The sequence below is a fragment of the Staurois parvus genome, unplaced genomic scaffold, assembly GCF_062004578.1.
Source record: "Staurois parvus isolate SC_StPar_1 unplaced genomic scaffold, SC_StPar_1.0 ptg000005l, whole genome shotgun sequence".
NCBI lineage: Eukaryota > Metazoa > Chordata > Amphibia > Anura > Ranidae > Staurois > Staurois parvus.
Genome location: NW_028317801.1, coordinates 7,836,910 through 7,850,844, shown reverse-complemented (window position 1 = coordinate 7,850,844; position 13,935 = coordinate 7,836,910). Strand labels below are relative to the sequence as shown.

Sequence of the window (13,935 nt, the reverse complement as noted above, 5' to 3'; positions counted from 1 at the left end):
CAGGCAAGGAGACCCAGGAGCTTTTAGTACAGGACCGACTTAGGCAGAGAGCAAAGGATACATGAGGGGTTAAATAGATACATAGAGTAATGACAGCAGAAAAAAGACCAAGTGGTCCATCAAGTTTGCTACCTTTTTAACTTTTTGTGCATAGATACTTGCTGAATGTCTGTCTGTTTAAATTCACTTAATGTAGATTGGCTCACTATCTCTGCTGGATATAGGTTCCAGGCATCATCTACTCTTTCAATGAAATATTTTCTACTTAATAGACCCCTTATGTCTCAATGAAGATTACCTGTCACATGCAAAATGCTATCACGTAGATAGAATGGATAGGTTGACTTCACGTCTTGGGATTTTGATGCAGCAAAGGAACGGTATTGTCAGCTCTAACAGGAAATTAGAAGCTCACTGTTTTGTTTTGTTTTTTTTGTTTTGTTTTTTTAGGCATGTAAACAGGTATTTTTTTGCACTTGAAGCATTTTTTACAGAGTGAAAACTCTGTGCATGTATTTCAGAAGTATTATTTTTTTGCACAGACATACATTTTAAAATTCCTTTTTTTTTTCTGGTAAAACTATTATTGACATTTCACATAAATGCAATGCCTGGAAAGCCTGTTAGACCATCAATTTTAAACAGGATTAAAATATAAAGCTTGTCCTTTCTTGTGCACGGCAGTGGAATCCTCCTGGCTTCACGGATAGGATGGGATTTTCGTCCTTCTCATATTTTCCAGAGCAGAATAATTGGCAGACGTCCTCCTTGTTGTCCCTGGAGTGTTTGCAGGACCTCTCCAGCCATATAAGGCAATGTTGACTAATTTAATAATTATGTACATTCTTATCAAATGCGTCTGAGCGAACCCAGTGACTTGGTGTTTAGAAGTATCGTAGTGACCGTTAGGAGTCACTTGGCATCTGGTTGCATTGTGTGGCGCTGTACTGTGAGAGAGGAGAGATATTAGTTACTAGTATAGATTAAAAGCTTAATTTCTTAGGAAAGCAGCATGGCTTTGTATGGACATGGGCTTGTGCTCCCTAGCAGACGAGAGTTATAGCCAGCAAATTCAGGAGATTTAGATTTATGTTGCAGTGAAAATTCGAGTAACTCTTACAAAACCTGGAGGAATCAATAGGGATATGCAGTACATGTTTCTGATACATATAGAAAGCTCTAATATTTTTACATTTGTTAAAGCAAGAAAAAGGCTTCTGAACTTACAAGTGTAGGGATTCCCTTTTAATGCAGCAATGCGTTTATTAACAATTGCATGTATTTTTAAATATTTCTTCAGTCTCTTTGCACTAACCTCCTGTAATACCCTGTATACCAGTGTTCAGATTGGGAGAGGAGGGGAAGTGCTATCTAGCAAATTAATAGAAGTTTGTCATTGGAAGAGATTGCCCAGAGATTATCTCAGTAATCAGTAGCTGCTCTATCACCATCCAATCATAGCTTGAAAAAACTGTACTCTACTCTGATTAAAGTGGAGAAATTAATAGAAGGTCCTGAACCTGGCTATAATGTATTTCAGTGATGTCTGAATTAGAAAGGTAGAATAATGTTTTTTTATATCTTTTTAGAATGTAAGACAGTTAAAAGCGTAATGCACAAGTGAAATGCAAAATTTCTTAAGTACAGCTGTACTTTTGGACTGACAGTTCTCCCACCTCTGACTATGTATAATACATAAACACAGACCTCTAATGCAGTGCAGACGTGCTCCATACCTCTGGCTGTCTGCTGCAGTGTTTACATCTGTTGTCTCCCAGAGTGCCTATGCCGCAGTGCCTAGGCGTGGCTGCTGTCCCAGTAATGATGAATAAAGCCGGCCATACAAATATCGAAATTTGACCAGTTCAGCAGGAACTGGATGACGTTCGATCCATGTATGGGCGGGCTGATTTAGACGTGCATGCACTTTGCTTGTCCCTGTCAGCCACTGACACCGGCATACCTTTTCCCTTTAGAACATGCTAATGTATTTAGGGTAGAATATGTAACATATTCCAGCAGCTGCAGCTTCTCCCTTTCACCCCCACCCCTAGTGACAGCGAGTGAGGGACCTTCTCCTGGCGCCCGCTGTCAGTATTTAAAAATAATGTGGCCACACGTGGCTCAGCCCATGCAGATTCGTCTTTCATTCACTGTTTCCTGTGAAGGACTTGAACTACAAGTACTGTTGGCCTTTGCGGCTGTCTTGTAGTTCTGAATAGGCTGCAGGGTCGCTGATTTGTGGTCTTGTAGTTCATTTACAAGCCCTACAGCTTGTAAACAGTCAGCCTGTATGAAAGTACGGGCTGAAAGCTGCGGGGCTTGTCTGCAGGAGTCTGCCTTTGTACCCTTGATCCACTAATCACGGGCGCAATGCTTTCCTGGCTCGGCTCCATAGGGAAAAATAATGAATGCACTTTTTTTCCTGCAAAAATGTGTGCATTTATTATTTTTTCCCAAAAGATGAACTTATTCTTTAAAATCAATGTCTCCTCAACACTACATCAGTCTATGCCCCGATATGTCCTGTATTGTTATAGTAAATTTCTTGCTGGCTGTAAAGTCTAAGACTGCATGTAGATTGCCAGTCATTTGTAGATTTATCAACAGGAAAACATGACTGTTAGGATGGCCCTGTGCCATGACAGAGTTTCAGGCCACAGCATGCCGTACACAAAGCTAGCAGAGCGTTATCAGTGATAGTCGTGTGTTGGTCCTGTGGGTAGGACGGGATGTGACTTCTCTGCTAATAGTGACCACAGATGTTTCTTATTACATGAATGAGTTGGCAAATGACATTAGGATGTGTGCTGACATACAAATTGTCTCTTGCAGGACTTAACTTTAATCAAAGGACATAATGATGTAGAACATGCACCAGTCTAAACTAGCTCATATTTTACATTTCTAAGAAAGGATTGCTGCATATTTCCTCTTGAAATGGTCTTCAGATATCTGGGGCATTTCTGAATGTTTTAAGAAATTTGCTGAAAAGGATTTGCCTCCAAGCTGGACATTAACATAAACTCAACACAGCTTCAACTAAAAAACCTTTTTCTGTGAAAGAAAAACAGGTCCTCTATGCAGTTTCAGTGGAGGAAATACGTATTTGATCCCCTGCTGATTTTGAATGTTTGCCCACTCACAAAGAAATGATCAGTCTAAAAATCTAATGGTAGGTGTATTGTAACACTGAGAGACAGAATAGCAACAAAAAATTCAAAAGAAATGCATGTCTAACAAATTATGCACTGATTTGCATGTTCATGAGGGAAATGAGTATTTGATCCCCTTCACAAAACATGACCTAGTACTTGGTGGCAAATCCCTTGTTGGTAATCACAGAGGTCAGACTGTAGTTGGCCACCAGGTTTGCACACATCACAGGAGGGATTTTGGCCAACTCCTCTTGGCAGATCCTCTCCAAGTCGTTAAGGTTTGGTGGCAGACGTTTGGCAATTCGAACTTTTAGCTCTTTCCACAGATTTTCAATCGGATTAAGGTCTGGAGACTGGCTAGGCCACGCCTTGTTGACGTAGTGTGTTACCAATTGTTTTCTTGGTGACTGTGGTCCCAGCTGCCTGGAGATCATTTCAAAGATTCTCACGCGTAGTTCTGGGATGATTCCTCACTGTTCTCATGATCATTGACACTCCACGAGGTGGGATCTTGCATGGTGCCCCAGACCTAGGGAGACTGACCGTGTGTTTCTTCCATTTGCGAATGATTGCATCAACTGTTGTCACTCTCACCAAGCTGCTTGGCGTTAGTTTGGTAGCCCAGTCTAGCCTTGTGTAGGTCTACAATCTTGTTCCTGACATCCTTGGACAGCTCTTTGGCCTTTGCCATGGTGGAGAGTTTGCAATCTGATTGTTTGTTTGATTGCTCCTGTGGACAGGTGTCTTTTATACAGGTAACAAAATGAGATTAGCAGCACTCCCTTTAAGAGACTGTTTCTAATCTCAGCTTGTTAGCTGTATAAAAGACACCTGGTAGCCAGAAATCCTTTGTGAAGGGGATTAAATACTTATTTCCTTCATGAACATGCAAATCAGTGCCTAATTTGTTAGACATGCATTTCTTTTGAATTGTTTTGTTGCTATTCTGTCTTTCAGTGTTAGAATACACCTACCATTAGATTTTTAGACTGATTATTTCTTTGTGAGTGGGCAAACATTCAAAATCATCAGGAGATCAAATACTTATTTCCTTCACTGTACTCCTCCCCAGCATGTTGTAGGCACCAAGCATGAACCAAAAGAAGCTTTGTTTTCTTCATGATGTATTATGGGCTGAAACAGACTCAACATGATCTCCCATGGCAAATGGGGAGAGAAGGGCTGGAACTCCACAGTGATCAGCAGCCGCCAGCCAGCTTGCAGTAAGGCACTGAGTCACTAAGAGGAACACTGGAAGGAGCGGCAGCTCAGCTGCTACACTGGTCCCAGACGCCCGGCATCTTCCTCTGTCCTTTCTTCCTCCCCCTTGCTGCACCTCCTCTCAGCTGAAGGATCATTCATGACATGGCGGCGTGCCACACAGAGAGAGTGCCAGCCTGTGTTGTGCCCAGGCTCTCCTAGGTGGCAGTGCACCCTAGGCGGCTGCCTAGTTTGCCTAGTGGAAGAACTGGCCCTGCTAGTAGTTTTACACAAGAATGAAATTGACGAGGACGCTGAATTTCTGGCAAGATCAACTGGTATTTTCTGTGCTTGTTGAAAATGATCATAGCTTAAAAAAGGAGAATTAGACGGCTACCACATCTAAGGATCAGTAAGCGTAAGCTGCAATATATATTTTGTTTTTGGGTTCAAATATGGTGTAATCTTGGGATCTGGCTTAGAGGCTAATTAGCAGTCCTTCCAACTATTATGAACTGCCACAAAATTGTTAATGGCTTCTATTTTATATATTTTTTGAGAAACTATAGATCTGTTTAGATCTCCTTTCTTCAGTTGAATGAAACCGTCCCAAATAGAGACAACCAGGCTTGGTAGGCTTGCTACTTCAGCAAATGCTGATAGCCATGTTTTCCCTCATGCCTCTATATTCTGTGTCCCTTTTCTGGAACAAGTATGCAAATAATGATGTTTGGCTTTAGATTAGTATGGTACTGTATGTTTCAGGTCACGGACTCAAACCTTATTGAACCCACATGCTCAGTGTACTAAACTGACAATTAGCATCTAGCAATGGCAGCACCCCCATGTTTCTCAGGAAATATTTCAGTCTTGTGATTTTTTCTTTTTTTTTTTTTTTTTTTTACATGTAAATGGGTTAAACATACAAACCTACATATTTTAGTACAACTCCCAACATATGTGTGACATCAACAGGGTGGGCTTTAATGCCCACACTCCTCACATAGGCGTCACTGGGCGGTTGATGCTTAGATGCTGAGAGCTCACTGCATGCACAGGACACAGACCGAACTTTCAAAGATAGCTTTCGGTCTGGACTAAAGATCTGTAGACACAGGGATCGCCAATCCTTCCCTCCCCCAGGCGTACATAACTATGTAAAGGGATGCCAGGGTGGGTGGGAAGAGTTAAAGAGATTGTGTTAGCAGTATATACTGTAGGTGTCGCATATACTAGAACTGTAATCTTTATACCTCAGTAATGCAGCACTTGGCTACCTGAACCTTTTAAGTACCATAATAAAATAAACAAAAAATATACACTATATCATAACAATCGATAAAACAAAAATTACAATCTTTATCTTCCTCCATCAAAAATATAACAATTTTAGTGTCCCTCTCACTCGGTTAACGTTCTCAAAGAAAATCTAAAATGTTACAGTAAACAAACTATAAATAATATGTCAAGTCCTGTGAAAATTACAGTGTTGGGTGGAGTAAAAAGCAGCAGATGAAGAATCTAAGCAAGGACACTGAGTAAGTTGTTTGCACTGTGGTGGAAGAAGATTGATGGTGTCGTTTTCACAGGACTTTTTGACAGGTTGTTTATAGTTTTTTGTAGCATTGTATATTCTTTTTCATAGATCCAAAAATGTAGCTAACTGCTGGGGGATAGCTTCAAGGGAGTGTGTATGGGTGAGTATACCTTGCAGGGGGTGAGCTGTCAGGAGTTACTGTCACTTTTATTTGAATGGGCAAGTGACAGTGTTGCTTTAAGTTACCTTCTTAATAAACAGAGTTCAATTTATGTACAGTATACAAATCGAAAAATTTATAAAATATTTAGAAACATTAATTTTACAAGGAGGAGCGATGAGAATTATTACAGTATGCCAGACTATTCTGTATGTAATGCTGCAAAGGAATGCTTACATTCCCAAGGTTCATTATCTTATTCTGCTTCATGCAGACCTCTGTTGTTCCTGCAGTTGGCAGAGCCCTGAGACCCTTATCATTCATGTACCGATCTTCCATGGTCTACTAAAACCTGAAATCCTAAAGTAATGCCCAGGTCTTTTCCATAGGACAAGTCACAATGCAGAAACTATCACCATATTCATGGACTTACTCGTTTTACTTGTAGATTTATCCATTCCCCATTAGGATGCCAATTCTAGCAGGATCAAGCTGCCATGATAACTGGGCACCCCCTAGTTATTGTTTTATCTAGATGTTGGTTATAGGCAATTCAAGCAAAGCAACCTTAATTGTGACATTTTTGCAGCAATAGCAACTCAATGACTGTGGTTCATACATCAGCGGTAAATAAGTATAGTGCTGGTTATGAGTGACTTTTAAAGCTTACTATAGAGAAAGAGGACTACAGTGTACAAACGGCACATAACAAGATCCCTAGTGTTTAATCCAGTGTATATCTCCTTGTATCTCACATTTACCTGCTTGAAGGGAAACTGTAATGGGTTTTGGTCAATTTCTTTATTGAAAGTTTTTATATATTTTTTTTTACGTATATGTAGAAAGTCAAATAAGACAGCACTTTATGTCTTCTGATATGTCACTTTGTTAATCTACAAAGATTAACAAATCTACTAGTTAAAGCAGAACTACACTCTGTCTGTTTTTAATATAATATTTTAATATTCAAAACAAACTCATCCATCTATGTCTCCATGCTTTATTTTGTTGACAAATCACTTTGAAAAACACCCCTAAAATATCTAGAGCTGTGGCCATCGTGAGTAAGGGCAAAGGATTCGTGTTGCATTTACTTTTTGGAATCCATCTGCCCTTAGCTCAGGCCTTCACACAGGAGGCTGTGTTTAGCCAAGAAAACCCCTTATCCCTATTTAGACTCCTGGGCTGTATGACATTATTCTGGTCTAGGCCAGATACCAGAAAGCAACTAAGGGGGAAAAAACAAGTTAAAACAGTAAAATTGACCTTCCTATCTATTTACTATTGCTAGTAGCATAAGAATTAAAATAGTTAGTTTTAGTTCCGCTTTAAGATGTTGCCATCTAGACTAACTTAATCAAACCAGCATGTTCTTCGTGAAGCTTGCCATTCGCTGGAAGATAGTGCTAAATATTCATGTTTATCTATAAAAAAAAGGATAACAAAAGATTTGTTTTTAATTTTTCTGACCATAATACAGAACATACCTTAAAGCGCACTTTTTTGATTTTCTTTGTAATTTTACAGTATACATAATACATGTGGCATCTTTATGTTTTTAAGAAACCATATATATATATACGTGATGTGCACTTCCGGGTAGGGGGGTGCGTGTGCCGCCATTGGCAGCTATGGATGTCAATCACCGGGTCACTGATGGAAATTCCCCGCTGGCACCCAGTGATCATCTGGGAAAGTTGATGGGAGAGACCTGTGTGAACAACAGAAGTCTCTCTCCTTCCAGCACAGACATGCTGCTTTGAATTCTCAGCATAGCAGAGAAATACAAAACCGCATGTCTCCGTAGTAAAACACACAGAGCACACGGTTAACCCTTTGATCACCCCAGATGTTAACCCCATTCCTGCCCAGTGTCAGTACAGTGTCAGTGCTTTTTATTAGCACTGATTACTATATTAGAGTCACTGGGGGTTGTCATTCGCAGTCAGTCAGTTCCCACCCAGTGTCAGAATGCCTGCCGCAGTCCGGCTATAAGTCACTGATCGCCGCCATTACTAGTATAGAAATAAAATTAAAATTCCAGTATATATGCCGCTATTTGTAGACACTATAACTTTCACGCAAACCAATTAATTTACACTTATTGGGATTTTTGTTTTAGCAAAGACATGGATCAGAATACATTTTAGTCTAAATTTTATGACTAAATTATTATTATTTTTTTTATTTTTTTGGATATGTTTTATAGCAAATCAAAAACATTTTTTTTTTTTTTTTAAATTGTCAGACTTTTTTTTGTTTATAGCGCAAATAATAAAAAACTCAGAGGTGATCAAATACCACCAAAAGAAAGCTCTATTTGTGGGGAACAAAAAGGACATAAATTTAATTTATGTACAGCGTTGCATGACTGCGCAATTGTCAGTTAAATTAACAGCGCCATATCGCAAAAAAATGGCCTGGTCAGGAAGGGGGGTAAACTCTTTGGCGGGTAAGTGGTTAAAATGTTACTAAACCCACATCAGTAAAATCAGTCTGTATATGCAGTAAAGCATGCTTGTTATACTCGTGGAACTTAAGGGGTAATCCTCTGCATTGTGTAAAAAGATTATTTGATCCTGACTTCTCTGATCCTCCCCTTCCACGTCCCCATTTCACCTCCTGAACACAACCTCGGAGGCACTCTGCATTTGCTCAGTTTGGTGTGTACTGCTATAGTTATTCTGTTTCTTGGAAGAGTTAATGTGAACAGCATAGGGTCAATCCATACTGTCCAGACAGAGGGTCAGGGGTCATGCAATCTCATAGGGTAGTGAGAGGAGAACGAAAACGCCTACAAGCTTTAACCAGTGCTCAGGTGAACACTAATAGAAGTCACAAGACTGCTCTAACTGGTGATGAGAAAAGGTATTTAGCAGTTTATTTACTAAAATAATTGCATTTCCATGTTCTGTGTACTGTGGGAGACCAGATATAGTGAATGCAGGGTCCTGGGTTTAGTAATACTTTTAAAAGGCAGACTTGTATGCACATGCATGCTATTAGGATACAGATACAGGAGTAAACATCACCCACCCAGCACGTATTCAATGTCTTTATGCATGCCAGAGGTAGAAAAATTATTCTTGGGTCCTTTGTGTAGGTTTAACTTTAAAGTGACGAGCTGTAAAGGTTTTTAATGCATCATCATTGTACAATTTTGGGTATTGGATGTAGAAATTAAATTGTGTTTCAGTGCAAAAAAAACACCAACATATTTCTTACTGAAAATAAATATATTCTTCATAAATATTTGAAGTTTTTCATTTCCCAGTGATTTCCTACTGTCATTATTTTGAACCCTCCAGCTACTTGGGTAATCTCACCCAACTCAAAAAAATTTCTAGGGAGAACACTGCTCACTCATCCACGGTCCCTCAGCACCCTTGCTCAGTTGCTCTAACAGGACATGGCTTTGGCGAATGGGGTAGCAATGGGTGATCTTGCCCTTGTTCCAGTGTCCAGGTCTTCAGGGTCAGTTGCCAAGCCCAAACAAAGGGGGTGTTGGCAAGTGACATCACCCACCCAGGTAAACTCAAACACTGTACTTACCCAGGGTGGACTCCTACAATGTTGATGGGTGAGTATATACCTTGCTGTTGTCATAGGCTATTAGTAGGCAGTTACTTTACCCTGTATGGGCAAGTGACAGTGTCTGTTTAAGCGAAGTCCTTTGCAATTTGGTCTGTAGAGACTTGAAATTTCTGTAATTTTAAAGTTTTATTTGTCTTTTCAGCTTCTGGATGTCAACTGGACAGGACTGACAAATCTTTTGGACATTCCTGGATTGAAGTGAGTGCAAATTTAAAAAGTGTGTTTTCAACCCTACCTAAAATATTTTTTAATTGGCCTTAAACATAACATCAAAGGGAGGCATCAAGTCCAGAATATGAAAGAGAAATATTTGCTCAGTCGCCTGAGGTGCATGAAGTGAGCTGAAATCCAGCATGATTAGGGTTAATGAGGCTGTTTAGAGCATAATAATGGTATGTATGTTTAGTAATCCCAATCAAACAGATTTCACCTTTGGTCAGTTCATAGCAGCCAGAATAGAAAGAAGATTGTCAGTTGTTTGCTATGTATTACTGTACACTTCTTTGTACAATATTTTAGTTTCTTAGCAACATAAATATCAGTAAATGAAGAAAATGCAACCATTTTGTTACAGAGAAAAACTGATACAAATCTGCAATACAGGGAGGCTACACTTAGTGATCATCTGGTCTAAGACATTTGAGTCATTGACCCAAAACAAGTGTGCAGGTGTGCAGATAAGAAGTTTAAAATTTTCCTGATTTTCCTGTTTTGCATATTTGTTTCAGATCAGTGACTCAGAAAGTATTGAAGTCAGAGGGTCAGAAAAATGACCAGACAACTAATATTTTCAGAAGGAGACCAGCATTGTTAGACAGATTTGGTTGGGGTATAATTTCTGCAAAGTAAGGGGAAATCTCCTCTTAGGCTAGGTTCGCACCTATGCAGGTTGAGGTTGATGTGTTTTTATTGGTGCCTGTTGCAGCACAGTTTGCGTTTTTCACACATTTCCATTAAAGTCTGTGGAACCAAAAACACAATGTGCTGGGGGCAAAAAAGGCCCTGACTCTCCAAAAATTCACAGATGAAAACACACAGACGTGAACATGACCCATTAGAAATCATGCTAAATGGACTGTAGTGCATTTCTGCAAATTCAAAAATTCACTGCAAAACGCATAGGTATGAACATAGCCCTAAGCTCCTTTCATACCAACATTCTGATCTGATTTGTATGTAGGCAGATCTGAACGGAAGCTCAATGTTTTTCTTTGGGCATATGTAAACTGCAGTTCATCTGTTTACATTCAATTGATTTGGATACATTCCAGACTGATATCTGACCTAAGTATAAGGTTGTTAATGGATGTACATCCGTTTACACCCGCCTGCCCATAGACCTGTTATGGGTCTGTTGCAAGATGCAGGAAAAAACTGAATAGACTCCGATGTGTACTAAAATGAAAAAGAATGGACTTCTGTTCTACTCTGATGCGGCAGGGAATCTGTTTTGTGATCCCCTGATAACTGGAATGGATGCCGCTTGTCCCAGATTCTATCGTATATTCTGTGACCCGCTAAAGTTTTGGATATCTCATTACTTTCTGTCTCGGACACACTGGCCACCAAGACAAATAGAGAGGGAGAATTGTGCCGGCAAGGACACAAACTGCTGTAAAAGCATACAGAGGGTTTAGGACTTCCAAAAAAAAAAAAATAGTTTAGGCTTTACATATACTTTGTATACAATTTAAAGTACATTGTCAGTTGAAGCAATATTTATAGTTGCATGTATTTTTTTTCCTACTCGCATTCGATTCGTAGAAAAACATTTCCCGTACAATAGAAATGAGTCATTAAGATGTCACAGACCACATCACTTTTAACAAACTGTAGTTAATAATGTATTGCGAGACCAGGATACAGGTGAAAAGAACATTAAAGGTGACATCTGCTGTATGAATAAATGATGACAGTTCAGTACACAGCTTCTGAGTAGCCTCCTTGTTTAGTGACATTTTGCAGTAGGTGAGCATGTCATACTTTCAATAACATTTATTTTAGAGCTCTATTTCCACCTAGTGGATAAGTTACATATTACACCAATTATGAATGAACAGTGCCCACTCTTCCTACCAAAAACATTAACAGTACTGTGATGCTTAGGGATAGATACATTTCAGGGGGGCATATATGTATTCTTCATGGTTGTCAAAATGCACTGTGTCTTCTTTTATAAGTCTAGTGCACTGCGCTAACACAAGGTTAAGCACAGTTTTTGTTACTAAAAGAAAACATGCATTCTTGCTCAAGCCCTCTTCATAGGCCAAGTAGAAAAAAATCAGAAGATCTATGCAGACACAGGTTTATATTGCCCTGGCTGGGCATGCATTGTACTGTATATCCAAGGGTCTTCTTTCTTTCTTGAATTGCTGCATGTGGGGGCATTTTTAATTTTTGTTCCAGAAAGTGATTTATTCTCTAACCCTGAACTCTAAGGTGACATAAAAGCAGCACTGTAATCATAACAATTAATCGTGACAATTAATGCAGCACTGTAATCATAAATATGTCCATAAAGAGACCCTGTCACCAAGTAAAAGCACAGAAAAATCAAGTGGTGTAAAAATTCTAACCAACAGTGTTTTTCCTTTCTAGAAAAATGTTGTGTTCACTTGCAGTGTGTCTTGGAACTTGCAAATTAATTGACTAGTCAGTTGGCTAGCACAACCCCCTAATCATAATGTTCTTCCTTTTGGCAGTGGCATATCTGATACCATAATATTGGATATTATTTCCAACTATCTGGTTCTCCCCAATCGTATTACTGTTCCTCTAGTGAGTGACCTCCAGATTTCACAGCTACGCTTCCCAATACCTAAGGTGAGTAGTTTACTTTAGAGTCAGGTGTGGAATGTTTTTGCACTACAAGAGATGCTGCTTTTTTTCCTATATATTATTACATCAGTCAAATGCATTGTGGAAGATGATGAAAGGCAATATTATTATATCAATATTCTGTTCATATTAATATTATGTTCATATTTTAGAAAACTGAAAGACAGGCTGATTTTTTTCATAAATATGTATAGTATGTAGTATAAAAATTATAAAAATGTCTAGTTTTTCTTTTAATTTTATCTTTTAGGGTGTGCAAAAATTATAGGATGAAAATTATTGCAGTTCTAATTAGAAATAGGTAACTGGTTGGTTGGTTGGAAAAAAAAGAAAAAAAGATGAACGTGATTGGTGGCATAAAACGATGCTAAATTAATGCATGCATGGTCAGCAGTAGATAAAAAAGCCCACAGCATGTGGACATATGAACATCCCACCTATATGAACTTGGACTTCCCATTCTAAAACCATGGACATTGATATGGAGGTGATCTGTCAACTTTGTCTCTTAAGGGCCGCCACACTTCTGGGAAGACTTTCCACAGGATTTAGAAATGTATCTGTGGGGAATTTGTTGTCCATTCAGCCTCAAGAACATTTGTGAGGTCAGGTAGTGATTAGAATACGTAGCTCACAATCTGTGTTCTAGTTCATCCCAAAGGTGTTCAGTAGGGTTGCGGTTAGGCCACTTTAGTTCTAACACCAAATGCATAAAACCGTGGGGGAGATTTACTAAAAGTGGAGCACTCAGAATCTGGTGCAGCTATGCATGGTAGCCAATCAGCTTCTAACTCCAGCTTGTTCACTTGAGTTTTGACAATAAAACCTGGAAGCTGATTGGTTTCTATGGAAAGCTGCGCCAGATTTAACATTCTTCAGCTTTACTAAATCTACCCCTTATGTCTCTGGAGCTTGTTTTGTTTTTAGAGGCACAGTCATACTGGAACAGTAAATGGCTTTCCCCAAATTGTGGCCACAAGGACAGAAGAGCACAATTATCTAAAATTTCTTTGTATGCTGTAGCATTAACAGTACCCTTCACTGGAAACGCCTAAAGCCTGGTGCACACCAATGCGTTTTTTTAGTGCCTTTTGCAGAAACACTCTACAGTCCATTTAACATGGTTTCCTATGGGACATGTTCACATCAAGGCTTTTTTAAGCTGCTGTGTTTTTGGAAAGGGTCAGGAACTTTTTTTAAACACAAAAAGCAGCGTATTTGCTACAATATAGTTCAATGGAGATGCTGCTCAAACGCATGTAGTGCGCAGCAACAAAAATATTTCCCCTTGAACAAAAAACAGCAAAAAAAAGCTGGAAAAAAACGCAAAACAGGCCGAATACGCAAAGCAAAATGCAAAAACGGATCAAAAGAAAACTGCATTGGTATAAACCAGGCCTAAGCATAGTAATTTGGAGAGCGGTTTTTGTTCTTTTGTCCATATCGTT

General features: G+C 39.2%; 1 protein-coding gene across 4 annotated transcripts in view; it reads left to right on the top strand.

Annotated features, from left to right (window-relative positions):
* Positions 1-13,935, top strand: part of ESYT2 (extended synaptotagmin 2) — a 168,833-nt gene that overhangs the window by 103,455 nt on the left and 51,443 nt on the right. For all 4 annotated transcript variants that reach the window (XM_089651707.1, XM_089694252.1, XM_089651793.1 and 1 more), the window contains exons 7-8: positions 9,792-9,847; positions 12,352-12,472. In XM_089651707.1, coding sequence (XP_089507833.1) covers positions 9,792-9,847; positions 12,352-12,472 — 177 coding nt within the window. The remainder of the gene's footprint in view (positions 1-9,791; positions 9,848-12,351; positions 12,473-13,935) is intronic.